Source organism: Dendrobium catenatum, unplaced genomic scaffold (assembly GCF_001605985.2).
Source record: "Dendrobium catenatum unplaced genomic scaffold, ASM160598v2 fragScaff_scaffold_1477, whole genome shotgun sequence".
Classification (NCBI taxonomy): domain Eukaryota; kingdom Viridiplantae; phylum Streptophyta; class Magnoliopsida; order Asparagales; family Orchidaceae; genus Dendrobium; species Dendrobium catenatum.
The window spans coordinates 119,998-143,520 of record NW_021319939.1 but is presented as its reverse complement, the minus strand read 5'-3'; the positions used below and the strand labels follow the sequence as shown (position 1 = coordinate 143,520).

The following is a 23,523-nucleotide window of genomic DNA, read 5'->3' as shown; positions in this document are numbered from 1 at the left end:
TATATATATAAACAGACATGAGCTAAAAAGGAGGAATAATTGAAAAGTTAATGAGATATAATGAAACCTAGCATGATTGTATACGTGAACATTTGATTGATATTGTATTATTGGCTATTTGACACAATTAAGCATATTTGTAATATTATCATACAAGAAAATGTCATAGGAACTATGAATTGTTATTTTATTACGTTGATACATAAACCCTTTGCTACTATATAGCCACTCTAATCTTTTTGGTCGTTCATATTGCATGTCTCATTCTCTTGTCGTTTATGTTTTAATAGGTAGAAGTTAGTTGTTGGATTTAATTTCTCAAACTAACTTGTTGTCAACTTTTCTCATTATAGGTCATATCAATGTGTTAGGTGGATCATCACTAGAGGAGTAGATTTATCAACCTTAGAATGTATTTGGTATTTTATGTGTTTATAGAAGTACTTTTGTATTTTCTTTTGAGGGATGGTTAATTTTATTTCTATAGTTGCTTCTTTTTGATCTTTTTTCACGTATGTGGTATGTTCTATTTTTTTATGTATGTTGTTTGGATTCAAAGTAGCGAAATAAAACTTTGAATAATCTTTTTTACGGGCTAGAATATAAACAGTAATAGAGTTATTATTCTACATCTTAGAGTTGCACAAATATCCAGCTCACACACAGAGAACATAAGATATTTTTTTACATGAAAACCCCTGGAAGGGGGAAAAACCATGGGGCGTAGCCCACTTGAAAATGATTCTACTAGAATTTGAGTTGAGTACAATGGGCTGACTCATCCTTGAGGGATATTAGATTACAAATGTCAACCGTATGATTGTAGTCTAGTGACAAACAGGGATGAAAGTCTGGCATCAATGGGTGGCCCAGCGAAACTCCTGGCTTCAAGTGGTGGTGCGATGGAACTCCGATGTTAGGTGGTGGCCCCGTGGAACTCTCGATGCCAGGTGGTGGTTCGACAAAACTCTAAGCATCAGGTTGTCGTCCGACAGAACTCCGGGCAGTGGTCGAGGAGGAGTTAGGGCAAAAGAAATCTCTGATTTCTCTCTTGCTTTCTTACTTGGGGTCCATTTTCAAGAGAAAGGAATGGTATATTTCTATTTTTTCTAGAGTGGTATGACCCATAAATATGAGGAAGATCAAGGGTAAAGGGGAAGTGGTTTGGGTGGATGATCGATATTGAATCCCTTGATCCTAGACCATTTACTGGGCATTTGGATGTCTTAGTGATATTAGAATTTGGTGATCTTGGGATCGTTCAATTTGTCTCATCGAGACGTTCAATTCAACTATAAGCATGTCATGTTTGGAAATAGTTTGGTAATTCAAATTGCTGCTTGAACCTTCCAATAGCACTTTGGATCCTTGATTTGGACCCATTTGGGCTCGAATTGAGTCTAATTTAATGTCATTGGGTTTGTAATTCTGAGACACTCAGTTTGACTATAAGTTTACTGAAATCAGAGTTTAGATGATCCCAAATTTAATTTTGGAAGTTTTCAACTAGATTTTGCCTCGAGATTCACGCTCGATCAAGATAATTTTGGAAGATACATCAATCTTCATTTGTTTAACCTGATATATTTTATTTATATTACATGTATATGAACTTTCTTTCTTGTGTGTTCAAAATAATTTTTTCTATCCCATTCTTCATGTCCCGTGTTGTCAGGGTGTATTGCATTTCGTACTTGGGGTGTGAAGATAACAATCTTATTTAACACACTCTTTTTATGTTATGTTATTTTTGAGGATATGATATTAGGTGCATTAAAGTAGGATAATGGGTTGGGTTTCGGTTCAACCCAATTCGAGTTAACTAAAACTCGATCCATTTAATAAATGAGTAAAAAAGGTGGACCCAAACCCTACCTGATATCTCATTTTGATTAAAAAAATATTATTTTATAATTTATCACTATAGATTTTATTTTAATTGATAAAAAACAAGATCTTACAACAAAAAAAAATTAAGAAAAAAATAAATGGGTGGTCACTCAGGTCAAAAATGAGTTTATGGGTCAACTCGAACCTGACATTTTTAGTAAACATGTTAGAATTTAGACTCGAACTCAACCAGTTTATTAAAAGTGTCAACCCATATTCAAATTTTGGTTCGTGATAGCATTATGTTGATGAGTTGAGTCATTTATTGACACCCTTATAATGAGATTCATTGAAATCTATCTTCAAATATGTGTTAACACTATGAAATTATATATTGACACCCTTATAATGAGATTCATTTGTTGACACCCTTATAATGAGATTCATTTATTGACATCCCAAGATCAAATTTGAAAGAATTGTATATTTTTAAACGCTTAAATAGTTAACCAAATTTTTTATCAATTCATCATTCTAAATCACTCCAGCGGAAGCATCTAAAATCATATACTTCATAATCTTTCATTATATTCATTCTCCCAAAATTATATACAATAGGCACAAACTACAAAAAAAAAAAAAATTATCAATAGATCTTGACTACAAAAGAATAACAAGAATATAAAAAAAATCTAAAGGAAAATTTAAGGATCTCTGACAACTTTACTCTACTTGGTCATGATCTCATTCCTGGCCTAAAATTATTAAAATTCATCTAATGAGTTAAAAAACCTAACAATAACTCAAATTCCTTAAATCTTCCAATATAAGACTTTAAGAATAAATATGCATTCTCAGTTCAGTCAATATAATAAATAACATTCATAAGGCTCAAAATAATTAATAATAAAAGCAATAAATCATTTCAATGAATCAATAATGGTATAAGAATCAATTTATCCGTAAAGCAATCATACTAAAATCATTTGAAAATTAGTAAAGGAATAATAACATATAAGCGTCAATATCTTCAGTCTTATCTATCTTATCTAATGCAATTAATACATATATATGTACCCATTATGATCTATTTATCAATACTATCAATGCATATATACTTCAATATATGATTTCCAAGCCAGGATATCCAGCTTTAATGTGTTGTTTTTATTCTTTCATATGTTTATTCTTATTAAAATATCATTATCATTATCATTTTCATTACATGTGACTTTGAATAAATCATTAAGAGTTGTTACTCTCTGCCTGTCATCATAATCGATCATCAATTACAAACTACAATCTAGATAACACCATAAATCATCTTTAAATGAATGCTCATCTGCCCACCAGTCTACATAAGGTATTATATTTTAAGAGCAAGCCCATATTAATTTAAAGTGTTGACGACCAACCTTTTTTTATTTCATAAAATGCATCTTAATGTATGAAATAAAACATGAAATGCTCAGTTCTATAAAAGCCGGGAAATCTATATATCAATTTATAGCTTCAAAAAATTATAACTTTTATTTCACGAGATAAATTTCTGTAATATTACAATCAAATATTCATAAAATTTGAATATAATATATATAAAAAGTTACACGAGAAAGTGCGATGAATTAGGAAAAAAAATATTTTTATTGATTTATGAGAGAATAAACCCGTCTAACTCAAAATCATTTAAACCCATAGTGAGATTCAGGTTACTTACAACAATTAGAATAAATCTCTGAACAAAATCGAGGGATAGAAATACCCCAAATGCTTTCTCTCTTCACTTTCTCTTCCTTCCTCTCACTCTCCTGTTCTTCCTTCCTAAGCAAGACATGGTGGTGGGGGAAGAGGCGGCAGCTTAATGCTTAGAATATTAGGATTTAATATATATAAAAATATTTTTAGTGCCTTAACACTGTAGCTCATAGACCCAGAGCTGCAGCGCTATATGCTGAATCCAAAATTACCGTTGAACAAAGACTCAAGCGCTGCTGTGCTACAAAGCACATCATCAAAGTGCTCTAGGTTAAACAGAAATTCAAATTTTCTTTTTTTTTTTCATTTTAAAATACTTTTCATATCCTAAAGTTGTTAGACCTTTACACCTTATATCTCAATGAAATACTTTAAGTTAAAATAAACATATTACTTAATATAAAAACCTAAACTTCACATAAATTTATTGTGAGACCACGTGCATATATGCAAAAAACAAATCATATAATTATAATTCATATAAATTTTAATAATTATCACTAATATTATGGCAAATATATATAAAAAATTAATAGTTCTTTGAATTTAATTAATAATGCATTTTAACTAAGGGGCTATTTGGTTAGAATACTTTAGGTTTCAAAATATTCCAGATGTAGGGGTTTTAACAGTTTTGATGTTTTATTGGATGAAAAAGGAATTCAAAATAAAGTAAATGTAGTGTAATCCAATTTAATTTATTTTTGAGGTAAAGTAAACTCGCCCAGTTTTGAGCAAGATTGTTTTACACCTCAAGGAAGTTCGCATGACCCCACTGACCACCATCGCTAGCAACCTCCACCCGCCATAGGCCACCGTTGCCGGCAGCTGATGGCCACCGCCACCACTAGCTAATGCCTATTGTCGCCACCAGCTAATGTCCACCGCTGCCACCCTCCGAACACCGTTGTTGATTGCTGACCACCATCCACAACTGCCATCACTAGCGGACACCACCTCTACCAACCTCCGACTGTCGCCACCGATAGACCACTTACTAGTAAGCTTAAGCATTTATGATACAAGCCTTATTAGCTTTCATTTTATTTATCACAGGCTTTTTCGATTTCAAGTTTTCAATCCACCTCCTACCTAGACCATGCAATACTTCAGATGTGGAGAGAGAAAGACTGCTGGGTTAAAATATTGAAAGTAAGAGGGAGGACTGACTTTCCATTATGGACGGAATGATGAAAAGTTGATTGAGCAACAAGTTAGCCAGCAAGGAGTGAGATTTTATTTTCATTTGAACTTCAATTCTTCAACTAGATTTACTTGACTAATTTAGTTCTATTTCTATTAAAAAAAGTTTATAAAAACCTATTCTAATTTTTTTAACTCTTTCTTTTAAAATTATTTACTAATTCAGAGAAGCCATCAAAATCTTTTTTTGGACACATGAAAAGCATCAATGGTTCTTTTTCCCTTTTGCTCCTCTCTCGCGACTCGCAGCTCACGACCTCGAGCACTACTTTCATTCTCCCTTTAGCTCACCTCTCACCTTAAAACAAACAGCGCCCATGGTAGATGCTTATTCTAACCTTCCAAATGAGACAACAAACATAGTTGCTTCCATCAAAATCTTTTTTTGGACACATGAAAAGCATCAATGGTTCTTTTTCCCTTTTGCTCCTCTCTCGCGACTCGCAGCTCACGACCTCGAGCACTACTTTCATTCTCCCTTTAGCTCATCTCTCACCTTAAAACAAACAGCGCCCATGGTAGATGCTTATTCTAACCTTCCAAATGAGACAACAAACATAGTTGCTTCCATCAAAATCTTTTTTTGTTACCGTTACCACTCTCCACCACTACCTCTCGTTGGCTGTTATTTTTAAACTTATACTATATTCATTTTACTTTGAATCAAATAAAAAATTATTTATCTAAATTTATTTTAAACTCATTCAAACAACTCTAAAATATTTCCTTTTACATTGCATTTCTTTTATATTATTACTTTTTTAGCCCCCTAAACATCCCCTAAATGAAAGAATGCTACTCTTAAAATATATTCAAAGATCAATTTGATTATTTATAAAATGTATTTTAAAAAAATGATGATACTTATTGCTTCCTGGAGTATTCTCGACGGTAGAGAAAAATAAAGTTTAATTTTTTAGCATTGTATAAAGATCCATCACGCACACAAATAAAAAGAGAGGGTGCATAATTCACTAGAGACATCAAGATTTTTACGTAGAAAGTTGGGTAGAACTCTGGTGTCACTTGAAAGTCCGGCAGAACTCCGACGGTGGCCGAAAAGGAGTTTCTTCTCTCCTATTCTTCTCTTCTCCTCCTCTTCCTTCTTGCTTCGACCCCTCTTAAGGGAAATTATGGACTATTTATAGCTTTTTGAGGATGGCATGACCCGTAAATAAGAGGAGGATCAAGGGCAAATGTGGAGTGGTTTAGATGGACATTCGATATTGAATCCCTTGATCGTGGACGGTTCGTCAGTTATTTGAAGCTCTTAATGATATCAGAATTCAACGATCTTGAGCTCGTTGGATTCGTCTCGTTGAGCTGCTTGATTTAACTATAAGCATGACATGTTTTGAAACCGTTTGATAATCCAAATTGTGGTTTGAACCTTCCAACAATGCTTCGGGACTTCGATTCAGACCCATTTGGGCTCGTATTGAGTTGAATTTGGTGTCGTTAGGTTCATATTTTTGAGACGATCAGTTTGACTATAAGTTTGTTGAAATCAGAGTTCAGATGATCCCATATTTAACTTTTGAAGTTTCTAATTTGATTCTTGCCTTGAGATTCATGTCCGATCAAGATAATTTTTTGATGTCATATCAATACTTAGATGCATATGTTATAACTGATTTTTTAATATAAATTTATAGTCTAATAAAAATATCAATTTTTGAATAGGTAAGATATAAAAAAATTAGGAAACACTACTCTTTTTAGAATATAACTACGTTCAAATAACCAAGTGAGCTCTAAATCCCAATCAAAGAGCTTTTTAAAATATTCTCCTCTACCTTTTTTTTTTTTTTTTTTAATTTGAGAAAAATCCTCTACTTTTTCTCTATGTTCTTTGTGGGAGCAACGAATCCGTTCCCAGATCATACCATTTTCCAAACTCCGACGTCAGGTGTGCGCTGTGCTTCGCGGGACCCAGCAGTGGCTCCCGCCGCTATTTCAACCTCTCAGCAGTTTAACAGATCGCCGTCCTTCGTAGTTCGTTCTCTCCGGAGTGTGCCGCCGTAGAACATTGGGATACGCTATCGGATTCTGAAACGGAAACCCTAGCTCCACCAATCCTTGAGGTACTTGATCTAGCTACCAATCCAGTACCGCAATTCCTTTCTAATAACGAATCTGATTCGTTCCTTCGTATATTATCTCAGCATCTCCGTTTGCTGTTCCACGCTATTCATGCTGTGAATAGCTCATTTGCTTTCATTTTCTTTTGGAGGTCACAGGAGTGGAGATTAGCCGATGGCGCTTATACCCCGCTTGTATACTTGCCAAAATTTTCAATCTGAGATGGCGAGTGGCTTGCAGTGCAATGCTAATTCGATGATGATCAGTCTTAGACCAAAGGTTGAAGTTGTGTGCTATTCGTCTTTCGTGAGGAGCGCCAAGAGGAAGCAACAGGGCCTGCGCTTGGAGTTTCCTGAAGTAGAGCGAGGGCGTCAAGTCACTGTAGCAGCGAGTCCTCCAGCGGAGGATACAACTGTGTTGACTCAACCTTTGACAAAAGAAGATCTTGTTGCCTATCTTGCTTCTGGCTGCAAGCAAAAGGAGCAATGGAGGTTTACTTTCTTATTATGAACTTTGTTTTTATTTATTTATTTCACCGGGTCAATTTTAATTAGGTTAGAAGTTCCTTAAAGCCACATCCGATTAGGCATATTATTACTGGTTGACTGTTGATGGAACTGCGTAGGTAGCTTGACAGGGTGCTTAATTCGGTTTAGTACATTGTTTCTTATCTGTTTACATGAATTTGGTTTTAGTAGTGGTGAAGAAAGATAGAACTCAGTGTTTTGTAGTTACTGAACCCAGAAGCTTGAGGCTTCCTTTTAATATGAACCTCACATCCGATTTCAAATATAAGAAGTTTCATCCCACATTATTCCAGTCTAGGATATGCTGATGGTATCTTCTCTTATAAAGAGGTTAAAGTAAAACATGCTGCCAAATTGCACTTGAATGCTTTTGATGGTTCAGCAGTGGTATCCTTCCGAAGATCCACTTACTTTTTAATCTCGATATAGATTTTGAAGAAAACCTGGTGAGCTCAGAATTAATGAACTTACTTCTAATGGTCCTATTATAAAACTGAAAAATGGCTATTTAGAATTAGCCAAAAGCGTTTATTAGATAGTTTGAATTTTATATTCATGCATACCACTCTATCTTCAGAAATGTTGCCTCGGAGGTATGTAGCTAATCTAAACTAATGTTATTAAATGTGTTAGATGCCTTCAAGTGATTATGAGTATTTAATGCTTGAGGTGGTAGGTGCTCACTTGAGTGAAGTAAGATGGTAAAAAAATTGATCTAATGACGAGAGGTATTTTTGGAAAGTATTTTTTTTTGAAGAAGGCAAACAAATTGCCAATGCTATTATTCAAAGCAAATCCTAATTGCAAACTAAAAACATAATTTGATTACTCCTTTAACAATTTTGAAAACAAAGGAGGAACATTATTACAAGATAAATCTTCCGAAAAAAAATCCCTAAAAAAGTGCATATTTAGCACAAAGATTCGCTAACTTATTACATCTTCTATTAACCCAATTAAAGAAAAGAAATTTATGATCCTTGAAAAATAACAGTTCATCTCTTCATTTACCTCCCAATTTTTGCAAAAAATTGATGACGTTGTAATTTTCACATTTAATAATGATACCTTGATAATCTAGCATCCAATCTTTCTTGATTTCCTCTATAAATTTAACCGCCATGAGTTCTAGATTAGAGATATTCCAATGAATACAAGATTGACCACAGCTCAGTAAAAACCTTCCTTTACTGTCCCGAATTACACCTCCAATTCCAGCCTTGTATGATTGTAACAAAGATGCATCTGCATTGATCTTGATCCAATTGGGAGGAGGATACCAATGATCCAACAGTGTAGAAGACTGATTAGTACCCCAGTTTCCCAAATTTTCATCCTTCATGTAAGAAATGGAAGCATAACTTATAGCATTTGATGCTATGAACATAGAGTTATCCTCCTTTCCGTCATGTACGAGTTTGTTCCTTGATCTCCATGTTAGATAAATTGCATTACAATAGATATTGATGAGGAATCCATGAACCTTACTATACTTCTCCATCCAAATGCAGCAATCTTGAAAAGATTCAAAAAACTGGAATCCAAATCCCCATTTGTTTAGATAACCAATAACTTCCTTCATCTTCTCACATTTAGCCATAATATGATCAAAATCCTCTGTTAAACAGCATCCCCGAGGACAACCAAATTCACTTTGAATCCTTCTCTGATATAAAAAAATGGAACGTAGGAATAGCATTACTGAAGATCTGTCACCAGAATACCTCCACTCGAGAACTTAATTTGACTATTTTTAAGCATTTCCAATAACAACATTCCACATTTTGCATTATCGAAACCTTATAAACCAGAGAAGAAATTGAATTACTTGAGTTTTGATGAATAAGCTCCAATAATCTTCTTCCTGATCTCTTTGAATCTCCACCCTTTGAATTAGTCTGATAAGCTCCTCTCCAAATAGAGTTTGTAATTCCAGATTGTTCCATTCATCGTTTACAATTAGATTGTCTATCGTTTGCTTTCCAGATGGAACCGAAACAAATGTTGGCCATTTATTCAAACTTTTTTCTACGATCCATATATCCTCCAAGATATCAATGGAACAACCATTAACCACTTTCCACTTAACTACTGATTCCAAAGCTTTCTAACCATTAGACAAGATTTTTTAAGTGGATCAAGCTCCTCTACCATAACCAATTTGACCACAATATAATCCATATTTTGGTTTAAAAAATTTGTACAATAGAGAACATTCGTCTTGAATTACCTTCCAAGTCAATTTTGCTCTCAAAGGTCCCACATCACTAACACACGAACGAAGACCTCTTCCTCCATGTCTAATCGGTTTACAGAGATTATTCTAGCTAACATAATGTAGTCCCAACTTCCCATCTTGTTTATTTCAGATAAACTTCCTACTCAATTTATCCAACTCTTTTAGAATTCCTTTCGGGATTAATTAGAAAGTGCAATAGAACAAAGGAATTGAAAGCATAACCATTTTAATCAGCATGAATTTTCTTGCCAGAGACAAAAGCTTGCTTCCCCACACACCAATTACCTTTAAAGCTTTCTCAATTAAAAAATAGAAATCAGAAGCAACTAAACTTCTTAATGCTATTGTAACACCGAGATACATGAACTCCTTCACCACCTTAAACCCTATAATCCGTTCAATTGATTTCCTTGTTCTCTTCTTGACATGTTTACCAAACAAAATTGCTAATTTTTCCACATTAATCTTTTGTCCTGTCCAGGTACAAAAATCTGATAATAAAACTTTTATTTCCTTCACTTCACTGAATTTAGCATGAGAAAAAATTAAGATGTCATCTGCATATAGTAGGTGAGAAATCTTTAGCACATTATTACCCATTTTGATTCCCAATGATTCTTCTTTATGTTTCAGCCCATTAGTAAGAAGTTGAGAGCATAGAATAAACAAAAAAAAGAGAAAGTGGACATCCTTGACGGAATCCACTCTTTGCATGAATCCAGCTAGAAATCTTGCCATTAATAATCAAAGAAAATTTTGGATTTTCCACACATTCTATAATCCACAAAGAAAACTTTTCAGGAAACCCAAAATATTCCAAGACATGCCTTAAGGTCTTCCAACACATGCTGTTATATGCTTGCTCCAAATCAACATTAAATGAAACTAGTCCTTTTGAAGACTTAGAAGTCCTGAACTTTTGAAAAACCTCTTGAGCCACTAGAATATGATCTCATAATGACCTTCCATTGATAAAAGCAGCTTGCTCCACTGAAATTAACTTTGGAACCTAAAGCTTCATACTGTTTAACAATATTCTAGCCACAACTTTGTAAATAGATTTGCACAAGCTAATAGGCCTGTATTGGCTCGGTATAGCAGGATTTAAAACCTTAGGAATAAGAACAAGTAACGTTTCTTTTCAGTCCATATTCATCTTTCTCGAACGGAAGAAATGGTTGATAGCATTCCAGCAATCAATTTTAATAATGCTCCAATAAGGCTTAATAAATGAATATGAACTGCCGTCATTACCTGGTGAAACACTTTCTCCAGCTTGCTTCACAACTGTCTCTAACTCTTCCATAGATAGCTCTTTAATTAATAACTCCCTATCATTCTCATCAAGTGAACAATTAGGTAACGACCAACCGCTGAGAGAACTATTCCTTTCCTTCCATTTACCATTAGAAAAATTTAAGAAAACTTCAGAAATTAGAATAGAATCTTCAATTACCGAGCCATTTGCATCTTTTATTTTAAAAATCCAGTTTGAATTTTTTTTGGCCGAAGCATAGGAGTGAAAAACTTTTGAGTTTGTATCTCCCTCAGTCATCCATTTGACCTTGGCTCTCTGCTTCCACCAAGTATTCAATCGGGCCAATATAGAATTCAACTCACTAATATAAGATCCTAGAAGAGACATATCTTCCTCTCACAGCCAGCCAAATTCTGATTCCTTTGATTGCAGCTCCATAATTTTTGTTTTGAGAGACTCTTTCTGCTGAGTATTATTCCCTGTGTTTAGCTTTACTCCAATAAAAAAGTGCTTTCAAGGATCTACGAAATTTATAATTAAGTATCTCCGCATAGTTTCCACTAGTCTTCTTGTTCAATGCCACTCTCACCACACCAACTGAGACTGAGTAAGAAGCCTAGACCTCCTCAAATCTAATAATTCTCTAAGTAGAGAATGTGGGCTCCGAAAATTCGGTCCCGGCCTCCCCGCCGTGCTTTTTCTTTTTATTTGAGCGAGGGAGTTTTAACGGAATTAAGTTCCGAGGTAAATTTTGGAAGGCAGATGGATTTGTAGATAAGACACTACCCAGAGATTTCGCCCTCATTTTGCGAGGACTTTATGATCTGAGTTCTGGTTTCCTATAGACGCAAGCCCCTATAGTTAATTACCTCTCCCGATCACGAGAGAGAACTTTCGATTAAGGCTAGTCGTTGATCAAATACGTAAAGATACGTGTTATCTGGCGTATAGTAGCAACAATGTAATTAGAATGGGAATTGAATTTGAACTTTAAAACTTGAAGGATTTGGGTATTTGGAAAGTTTGAAAATTTTAGAGATTGAAAATTTGAAGGGTTGAAAGATTTGATATTTAAAATTTGAAATTTCACCATCTTGCACTTAAAGCGGATGGTGGGGGAATAGATGATGGACCCGATTAAGATCCCATGGTTCCGTCGTCCCGGGCCATCATGGTCCATGGTCTACTTAGTCAGAGGAGGTAGTCGACCCAACCTGACAGAAGGATCCTTGTCGGCAGCCATGGGTTGCTTCGTCCAAGGGGACCTTGTAGACCGGGGTTGAATGTTTGTCTAAGGGGACAAATTTGAATCCACCTTAACTAACAGAGGGCTTTGTGCCCTATCGATCATATCCTATTGATTCATATCTCAAAGATTTGATGCCAACAAGAAACGTATTGGCTCTGGCCATAACCGGTATTTTGTGGTGCCATTTGGCGGCAAAACCACTCGGTTCAAAGGGCCCCGGGTCATAACCGTTTATACTGCGGTGCCATTTGGCGGCAAACCGCCGGTCAGAGGACACGTACCACATCCTTATTGGCAAGAGATTGTTTGAGGATGAATCATAGTGATATTTTCGACTAGGCATTCGGCTCTTTGTGAGCTGAAGTTATATTTAAATTTGTCCACCCCGACAAACTGTTGCGGAGGGTGGATGAAGTTTGCTTTAAGTGTTTGATAATTAGATTTCAAATTTTAAATATTTTTGGATTTTTGGGATTTTGAGATTTTTTTAGATTTTTGGATATTTGGAACGACATTGGAAATTATTTGGAATGGTCCCCTCCGGTTGAGATTTTTGTTCAACGCGGCCATTATCGGGGTGTTTGGGGGCATTTTTTATTTGTAATTTGAACCTTGTCAACTCTGTCTGGATGTCGACAGAGGATCGGGTTTCGTAGGCTTTATGCCTCTGCGAGTGAATTCTATTGATTATAGACCTTGAAGCCCTAATATGAATGTATTAAAATAAATACATCGGTCCCCACCATCGTGTATTTATTTGATGGTCCGAACCTTGTCGACTTCTATTGATCCGTATAGAAGGATCGGATTCGGACTTGAATTCACTTGTTGACCCGCGCAGCATCCCTAGGCGTTACGTGTGTACCAATAACACGCTCGCCGGGGCCCATGCGGGTGTTTTCGTAGTTTTCCCTTTAGTGTACCTATGTGTATACAAACTACGGTGTATGTTCAGGGGGATTTTGAAATATGTTAGTTGTGCAAGTAATTGTAATTTGAATGCACACAATATTTCATTTGAGAGATTATATACGCCTTCTGTCTGCTAGTACGAGTGTTGCGGATCCGGTGGCGGGACATAGCAGCTTATAAATAAAGTTGCTTGCTGCTTCGTACAGGTAGACTGTTGTACACTACTCGTTGCATTCTACGGGTGGATCGTAGTGTACCAACTAATCTCCTGCTTTGAGTCGTAGGGGACAAACCTTCCAGTAGTGATGTGCCTACTTTAATTAAGGGTCGTACGACCCGTGACACATAAAAGTGCGTTATTTTGTTTCCTTTTGAAGATATCTGTTCACGGGATATACGAGCCACCTAACTTTAACAGCTGATGCGCACGCCACTTAGAGCGCTCGTGATTTGCAATACGACGGACACATTTTATTACAAGGGGTTCAATCAGAAAATTACCGGGGATGTGCGAGAATTCCTACGTGTTTACAATGAGCACAAAAGTATTTTGTAGGAAAGGTAAATTTTCTTTTTACTTTTACTTTTTACTTTTACCCCCCTCCCTTTTTAAGATAATTACACGCCGTATTCACTTGTATTTAAACCCGTATTTACTTTCGTATTTACGTACGTATTTCACTTGCTAGTGAATACTATAGGAATCCGATGCCAGAGCCTCGAAATGGCATCTTAGGATCCTAAGTGGATGGGGCCCGCAGGTGTACCTTCTCTGTCCTTTAGCAAAGGATCCTAGGCTGGTGGGGCCCGCGAATGATTTAAATTCAAAGTTATAAATATGAGGGGATTTCAACTCATTTCTTCTCATCCTATTTTTGTAAGGAGATTTTGGTGAGGGACTTAGGGGTGTACGAGTCAGGTGCTAGGAAGAAGAGGCTTGATTCCTACCTACTGGCGACCAACTAACTCCCTCGAAGACTAACTGTATGTTGCATTTCACATTGATTTATATTTTTTTTTTAATTTTTTGGTATTTGTTTTCCAGTATTGGGGGCCTAGGGTGTCGTGTATTTTATTTTTCTTTGTTGACTTAAAACCTTTAGGTGGATTATGATTTTCTTTGAATTTTTCTAAGTCACGGGTTTTATTGAAAGTTTTGGCAGCACTCCGGCGTCGTCCCCGCGTAGGGGGCTGCCTCGGAGTGTGTAAGGCCTTCCCGCCTGCCAAGAAAGGCAGTCACGGTAGGTGTCGGGTGACACCGCGGCCGCAGTTCTAATCCCCGCTCGCTAAAAAAAGTGGTCACGGGGTCTTTGAGCACAGGTTTAAAATATGACATTTTCCCCGCCTAAAAGCAATGACGGGTACTTAATTAAATAATTTTGCTACAAATAACAAATTTCCCCGCCTGCTAAGAAAAGCAGTCACGGGTACTTATATTTTCATGCATACGAATTTTCCCGCTCGCTCAGTGCGTCACGGGTACTTAAGTTTTTCCTCGCCCGCTAAGAAAAGCGGTCACGAGTACTTAATTCATGCACGAAAATGTAAATACTAGTTTTTACCTTGGGTATGCAGCAATCGAGGCGGCGACGGCGGATGACGGCGACGTAGGAACCTTGGAGAGCTTGGAGGAAGGAAGGCCGGCGGCTCCTTGGCGTGAAAGTGTCGTGAGATGAGAGGGGGGATCGTGGATTTGGCGGGTTAGAGAGTGAGGAGGGTTATGAGGTTAAGTGGGGGGTAGTTTAGGTATTTTTGTGATTTTTATTAAAATAAAATTCATTTTTTATTTAAAAAAAACTCCTCCCTCTTTTTTTCTATTTTTTTAAATTGCACAAAAATAAAAAGAAATTTTTAATCTTGCATCGAGTTGGTCGTTGCGTCGCCGCTCGAACACGTCGTCGTCTCAATTTGCGCGCCCAAAATTAAAATTTTCGCCGACCGGCGACCCCCACCAATATGGGTGTCAATCTTAGCTGTTTCCGTTGCTTCGGACGCATCGGCACTGTCCGTTTCGCAAACAGAGGTCATCTCGGCGATTTTGGGTTTTCGGTCGACACGCATCGGGTGAGTTTTTGCGCGATTTCGAGCTCTTTTGCTTTTCAAACTCATCTCGCGCGGTCGACTCGACCCGACACTAGTATTAGGGTCAACAGAGAAGTTGTTGTCCATATAGTTCAGTAAGATTGGACAATGATCAGAAGCCACTCTAGACAAGTGCCTCAACACCAACAGAGATGAATTCATTGCTATAGGGTTAACAAAACACCTATCCAACCTCTCCAATATACGAGCTCCATCAATCTTGTTGTTACACCAAGTAAAATTCGGTCTGATAACTCCCATCTCGAAGAAAGATTTCATCTCTCTTGAACCCTGAGTAAACCGAAATGGTCTTCCACCTCTTTTATTCTCTCTAGACAATATGCAATTGAAATCCCTTCTAATAACCATCGGAATATTGCTAGAACAGAAAGCCTCCAATTTCTCCCAATGTATTATCCTTTGAATCACTTCTTTGTCACCATAAACCGCTTCCTCACACCCTTATTCAAAATATTAATCTCTCCTATAACCACTTGGTTAGAAGAAAACAATAAGGAAAAAGAAGCTACCTTGTATTTCCAAAGTACCAAATTCGTCCAGATAAGTCCTCTGCCGGAACTTGAAAGAACTCCCATTCACTTCCAACGAGTTCATTAATCTTCATCCTAGTTAAACTGGAAATTTTAGTTTCCAATAAACCCACAAAAAATACATTATTATCTCTTACTACCTCCTTTAAATAAAGAGAAGCTTGCTTCTTTTTTGCTCCTTTACTGTTCCAAAATACAATAGAAGCCATTAAAGAACAAAAGGGGAAGAGTTCCCCGCCTTCTCTTTCCCCTCACCATCCATCCTCCTTCCTCTAGGCATCAATTTAATAGGGCCAAAACTTTTTAGCTCCTTAGCAAGTTTAAATTTAATAGTAGTAGAACTACCATCCTTTGTCTCTTCCATTGTTTTCACATCTTGACTAGTAGGAGATCTCTCTACTTCTTTCACAGCCACTGAAGAGCCAGAATTATCATCTACCACTTGCCTTGTAACTTTCAGCTGAACATTATCCTCCCTTACTGCAGCATCATACATCAGCTCACCTTCATCTTCACATTTTTAAGAACAACAAATTTGTTTCCTCCTTTGTTAACAGCAAGAATTTCCCCAGCAGCTTTCATCTTCGTACTAACATTAATATCCTGTTTTGTGACATCCAAGATATCAGGGTTGTCCTCCCTATTTACATCAACCGATTTAATTTCATTCTTGTTCACCTCCTTGAATTCTTTTCTATGAAATTGAGCAACATTTTCCTTGTTAGGCATTCTCTTCCACCCAACCTTCTTCCCACTGAAGCCATCACCCTTAGAAGGATTTTTTTTATAACTTACATGAAGCCACGACACATAACCATTCCCCTCCTGTGATGATGATACAACCACCTTCTCATAAACCAAATTCAATCTCGGTTCTTTCATATCACTATCCACATCTTTTAACCCCTTTACAGCATCCGCAAAAATCTTCTCTGGACAACAATTCTGTTCATGTTCAATCTTACCACAACCGAAAAAGAGATAAGGAATCCTCTCGTATTCAATTTTTTGGAAAAATCTTCCTGAACATCCCTCTACCCACACACCAAGAGGTAGAGCTTCTTCTGGATGAATATGGACACAAATCCTGGCAAACTCCCTTCTACCCCACTGAAACATATTTTCATCAATTAGTTATGGCTTTCCTATCTTAGAAGCAATCCCGCACAGATTGATAGCATCCCAACGATGTAAAGGCAAATTAGGAATCCTTATCCATATAGGGGCAGTCAATCCGTTCAATGAATTCGGAGAGAAAGATTGGGTCCATTTATCAACACCAATAATGTTACCCTTCACATACCAAGGACCATTTGCAAGAACCAGGTCTACTGACGTATCATCATCAAAAGAACATAAGCTTCACCCCTTTCCAAGCCAAGTAAGGTTGAATTTGCCAATTTGGGACCATTGTCGCCTGAGTTCAGCATTAACAATGTATTGTGGAATGTTTTCTCCAAACACCTTAACTACAAGAGCATTCTATAGTCTTCTAGTGTTCTCTAGTACCTTTTCCTCATAGAGTTTAACTGTCATCCTATCATCCGAAAGAAAGCTGTCAAAATTCCAATCAGAATTAGAAATTCTTCTATGTGACTTCTTTTGCCACACATTCATCAATTCATTCCCAGATGATTCTTTCAATGTTGCTTCTACAGCTCCATCCGCACCTGGTATAGCAGGTTCCCTGATGTAGGCAAGGGGGGGGGGTCAAAACAAGATAAAAATTTTGGGTTTTGACTTCCCTTGAGCTTGCTAGCTCATTAATATTTTGAGTTAAAAATTAGCTCATTATGAGATATTCTTTTAGTTCATTTATTGAACTAAAAGGTAGCTCATTTATTGAATCTCATTATGGAGTAACTTTGCCTCTTCTCCTTCACTTTTGTCTATTTGTTTTCTTGTGCTAGCTGTTTTCCCGTGCCTTTCCCTTTGGTTCCCACGGCTACTGCTTGGTCCCCCGTGCCTTGCCCCTTGGAATTCCGCGGCTGGCTCCTTGGTTCCGTGGATGGCTTTTCGGTTTTGGGTTCCTTGCTTGATTTCTGTGCTGGGCTGCTTGGTTCCGTGAGTTCCCTGCTTGAAACCGTGGCCTCCTTCTCTGTTTTGGCTATGACGTTTGGGGAACTTGTGTGGTGGCTATTGGCATTTCATATCCCCTAATTTAATAGCTTTTAATTAATGTTTATGGCTGTTTTGATTCCTCTTTTGTGCCTATATATAGATGGTTATGTGACTGTTTTAGAGAGTTTTATGGTTAAGATGATGATTATGATTTTTGGATAGAACTTGCGGGTTTTCTTCGTGGAAAAGCTTGCGAGCTTGTTCCATTCTCCTTCTCCTCTAGGAAAGCTTGCGATCTTCTCATCTTTCTTCTTGGGCTTCTAACCTCTTTCGTCTCTCCGCAAGTTTCATTCCACCTGTATCCTTCTTCTCAAGGCAAAATCTTCTTTAGGTGTTTATTGTGTTGTTTGTAAGGTGTCGTTTTATTTTCGAAAGATTGTAAGTGTCTAAGTTTGTATGTCATTTTATTTTATAAAGAGGAGTTTGTGTTTTGTTTTGAAAGTCATAAATTGTCTAATTTGTCTAGTTTTTGTGAGTTCATGTAAGTTTTTATTATCTAGAAGAGTTTTATTTTGTGATAAAAAATTTGGGTCCCTCTCCCAAATTTTTGATTACATCAATTTGGTATCAGAGCAAGTTTGGAAGTCCTAGGTTTATGAGTCATTTTATCAAGTAAATCTTGGTAAGTCATAGTAGTTGTTGTACGTGAGTTTAGGTTTCTTTAGGTTGAGTCGTTCTTTTTTAAGTCTTGTTTTGTTGAGTCTTTTTTAAAAAATGGAAAAGACAAAAAGATCGATTCAATCAAAAATGAAAGCAAGCCAGACGATCCTGAAGACCCTCTTTTGATGGACAGATGGATTCCGTCAGATTCAACAAATCCCCTGCAATATGAGCTATACAAACTACAGTCATGGATGCATTTGTGTACAGAGCGGTACATGAAGAAGAAACAACTTTTACAAGATCAGTTTATGCAAGAACGAGAAGAAATTCTAAAAAGGTATGAAGAAAAAATTCAAGAACTTGGTGCACCGTCTTCGCCTCCTCAGAAGAAAGCAAAAAGCAACTCATCGGGATATGAGTTTTTCAAGTAGGAGAGTTTGATGTAGGCAGGGGGGGGGGTCAAAACAAGATAAAAATTGTGAGTTTTGACTTCCCTTGAGCTTGCTAGCTCATTAATATTTTGAGCTGTTTTTTTAGTTCATTTATTGAACTAAAAGGTAGCTCATTTATTGAAACTCGTTATGGAGTAACTTTGCCTCTTCTCCTACCCTTTTGTCTATTTGTTTTCTTCTAGCTATTTTCCCAAGCCTTGTCCCTTGGTTTCCCGTGGTTGGCTGTTTTCTTGTGCTTGTCCCTTGGTTTTCTATGCTGGGTGATTTCCGTGCTTGTCCCTTGGGTTTCTGAGAATGACTGTTGATTTTCCTTGTGCTGGGTGGCTTTCCAGTGCCTTTCCCTTTGGTTCCCATGGCTGCTGCTTAGTCCCCCGTGCCTTGCCCCTTGGAATTCTGCGGCTGGCTCCTTGGTTCCGTGGATGGGTGTTCGGTTTTGGGTTCCCTGCTTGATTTCTGTGCTGGGCTGCTTGGTTCCGTGAATTCCCTGCTTGGAACCGTGGCCTCCTCTGTTTTGGCTATGACGTTTGGAGAACTTGTGTGGTGGCTGTTGGCATTTCATATTCCCTAATTTAATAGCTTTAATTAATGTTTATGGCTGTTTTGATTTCTCTTTTGTGCCTATATATAGATGGTTATGTGGCTGTTTTAGTGAGTTTTATGGTTAAGGTGATGATTATGATTTTTGGATAGAACCTGCGGGTTTTCTTCGTGGAGAAGCTTGCGAGCAAAAATTTGGGAGAGGGCCCCAAATTTTTAAGCGTCGTTTATAAGCGTCCAGAGTTGTAAGCGTCTTGCAATCATCTTTTATAATATTAAAGTTTGTTTTTGGAACGTGCTCGCAAGCTTTTCCACGAAGAAAACCCGCAGGTTCTATCCAAAAATCATAATCATCACCTTAACCATAAAACTCTCTAAAACAGTCACATAACCATCTATATATAGGCACAAAAGAGGAATCAAAACAGCCATAAACATTAATTAAAAGCTATTAAATTAGGGAATATGAAATGCCAACAGCCACCACACAAGTTCCCCAAACGTCATAGCCAAAACAGAGGAGGAGGCCACGATTCCAAGCAGGGAACTCATGGAACAAAGCAGCCCAGCACAGAAATCAAGCAGGGAACCCAAAACCGAACAGCCATCCACAGAACCAAGGAGACAGCCGTAGAATTCCAAGGGGTAAGGCACGGGGGACCATGCAGCAGCCGTGGGAACCAAAGGGAAAGGCACGGGAAAGCCACCCAGCATAGGGAAAATCAACAGCCATTCTCGGAAACCCAAGGGACAAGCACGGAAATCACCCAGCACAGGAAACCAAGGGACAAGCACGGGAAAATAGCCAACCACGGGAAACCAACGGACAAGGCTTGGGAAAACAGCTAGCACAAGAAAACAAATAGACAAAAGGGAAGGAGAAGAGGCAAAGTTACTCCATAATGAGATTCAATAAGTGAGCTACCTTTTAGTTCAATAAATGAACTAAAAAAATAGCTCATAATGAGCAAATTTTTGGCTCAAAATATTAATGAGCTAGCAAGCTCAAGGGAAGTCAAAACCCAAAATTTTTATCTTGTTTTGACCCCCCCTTGCCTACATCAATCTCTCTCCCTAGATACGCAATTACGGACCACATTCATATCACCATAATCTTCCTTCCCACTAACATCAGTATTTGTATTGAAATAATTATCTCCAGTAGCTTTGTTCATAACACCAACATCCTCAATTCCGTTCAGAATTGATTCTGAGACAGCTTCTGACATGAAATTCTGATACTTTTGAAGTTCAACTTTCTTCGAAATTTCTTCATGCATCAACACATTTTTCCCTTTCCCAATCACCAGGATAGGTTTAACATTTAAAAGACCACCTTCGTTAATAACCAAAGGTTTACCATAGTTAGTTGAAATTCGAACACCATTATTCGCAGATCTAGCCAGAACCCTTGTAGTTGCTTCTCCAAATACCGGAGGAGATTTGTTACCCAATAAGTGATGTTGAACTACTGCAACCTCCGACCAGGAACGTTGATCACTTTTAGGACAAACGCCGACATTGGTCCGGCGATCATCCACCGTCATCGGAACCCGCCTTTCAAACCGCCAAATGAAATTTTGAAACTCAGTTTTGGAAAGTATTTTGTGATGGTCGTTTAGTGAAGTAAGTCGCTATAAAAAATCATATTTTTTAATTATGAGGGATACTTTTGGAAAGTATTGTATGATGGTCGCCAAATTAAAATATTACACTATTGTAGCCAAAAAATACATTTTTGATTTTTATTTCATTTGAAATTTAATAATGGGTAATCTTACTACCCATACTCTTCTTCTAATCATTATATTTGCATTCCTCCAGCCCCTTTTTTTTTTAACTTCTCAATCTCATCGTTGATGTAGCGCATCATAGATCTATCACAATGTCTATGACTAGGGATTAATGACTATAGTCAAATGGTTGTGTGTATAATTATTTATATTCATATACTATGCTTTTAAGATTGTTATTATTGTATGGTTGCATGTGTTACTTGTGTTGTATGTTTGGACTATATCTTTATGTTCTAGCTCTTGTAGGGTTCGTAAGAACTTGTCATGAGTCCTAACATAGATTGGCTGTATTAATTTGTCAAATGGTGAAAAGTGACATTGGAAAATTTGAGACCAGTCAACTTTGGGTGTGGCCTGTCAAGCCTTCCTATGTTTGGCTTTAATTATGTGGAGATGCAAATGAAGGCTTCTATCCAGCATCATGAGATTTCCTTGGAGTGATCTACGCCATCCTCAATCATCAAAGATGCCACCTCAGCCCACTCTTCTCCAAAATAGGGGTCATCCCCTCCTTCAATAGGGCATCAACCACCTCCTTGTTTCATGAAACTACCACTCCATTCACTTGTAATTTAGAAGTTTTAGTTTGAAACTTGTAGGAAGGCTATATTAATTTGTATGGAATAATGAATTGAAGAGTTAATGTGATTTTGATTGAAAATTGAAAGGTGTTCAAATACCTTTCTATCCTCTTTTGGCTTGGTGGTCGAGATTCCCAATGCTGTTTGGTGAGAGTTTTATTTTGTGTTGCTATTCTTATTTTATTATGTAATTTTTATTCTCTAATCATCCACTATCCCATCTCATCCCTCATTAATCATTCAAGCCATCTTCCATGAGAAAAATTAAAGAAAATATGGTAATTATCCAATCAGCCAAATTATGTCTTCCATGACCTAGTTTTGATGGGGCTTCATTTTAAGAACCCTAAGACTTTTGGAAATCCCTCCAGACTCTAGATTACATCTCCAAATATCCCCAAAATCTTTTCAAGCATTTCCAATGTCAGTAGATCCTCACATTTGCAAGCCCTAATTTTCTAACCCTAATAAAGTGTTCACTGGTTTCATGGGTTCACCCTACATGGCTGACCTCCCCATCTCTACCACCACTTCTCCATTATATTACCACCATCCCTAGGTTTCCTATTACATTATAGACACCCACTAAAACAAGCATAGCCCTTAGAACTCTACAATCCAAGGTTCATTCAATTTAGTATCTAGGCCAAACGCAGCTTGGAACTTTTCAATTCAATGTTCAATTCATGAGGGATCATTTGCATCAGTAGTGTGCTTATTTCCCTTAAATAAATTATGTCTTCATGTTTAGATGGTAGATTTGCTATGTCTACCGACAACTTCATGAAAATCTTGTGTAAAGTTCAATAGTTATCTCAACTTACAATGTCTAGCCAATCACTTTTAACATACCATTACAAAAGTCACTTGAGAGACTTATAATCATGTTAATTATTGAATTCCATTATTAAAATCAAATGCTTTCACCTCAGAACCTTATCATTTAAATAAATCATGCATCTTACTTTTGAAAAACTAGCAAAATTTTCTTGATTTAGGCATATTGGTGTTATGTAGTTCAAATTGTTAATTACTATTTTTGGTCAGTATGACCGCCTCATGTTATATGATTTCAAGGTGTTTTATGAGTTAGCATATCATTGCAAAATATCAAGTTCACACCACTTCACTTTGCTTGCATAATTGTATTGTCTGTACACTTCAAATATACTATTATAACATGCCACCAAAATCAGTAAATTTGGAATAATTTGAGGGTTATCGAATGCGGTAGAGGACCTAAATGCTAAGGCAAATGATCATGATGTTTGGATAGAACTATTGCAAATCATTTGGGGACTATGATGGCTTAATGTAAGTATATATGTATCAAAGAATTAATATGATCTTGATTGAAAAATGAATGTGTTCTTAGACCTTTATCTCCTCTTTTGGCTTGGCCGAGAGACCCATGCTCTTTGTTGACAATTTTATTTGGCGTTGTTATTTTTTTGTTTAATTTTCATTCTCCAATCCTCCACCATTCCATCTCATCACTTATGAATCATTCTAGTCATATTCTATAACGGTAAAAGATCCCCACACTTATAAGCAATGTTTAAAATTGCGTATTCAGGTATTGAGGCGTTTTTCATTCGTGAGGTGAGGCATAAGCCTCAAGGCGTTTTGAGGCGTAAGCCTCAAAATGAAAAGATTGCGAAAACATAAAATGATAAATTTTTTATATACTAATGAATGAATAATATAAAACATAAAAAACATAAGATATGAAGTGAAATCAAAAT

The 23,523-nt window shown here is 36.9% G+C and overlaps 1 protein-coding gene across 3 annotated transcripts in view; it reads left to right on the top strand.

Moving 5' to 3' along the window:
• The first annotated feature begins 6,618 nt into the window (after positions 1-6,618).
• The window catches only part of LOC110092179 (glutamate--cysteine ligase, chloroplastic), a 97,458-nt gene continuing 80,553 nt past the window's right edge, over positions 6,619-23,523 (top strand). Inside the window, exons 1-2 of one of the 3 annotated variants that reach the window (XM_020816600.2) lie at positions 6,619-6,872; positions 7,022-7,361. In XM_020816600.2, the coding sequence (XP_020672259.1) occupies positions 7,045-7,361 (317 nt within the window). In that variant the 5' untranslated portion in view covers positions 6,619-6,872; positions 7,022-7,044. Of the gene's footprint in view, positions 6,873-6,953; positions 7,362-23,523 lie in introns of all 3 variants that reach the window. The other 2 variants (XM_020816598.2, XM_020816599.2) reach the window with 2 other exon arrangements.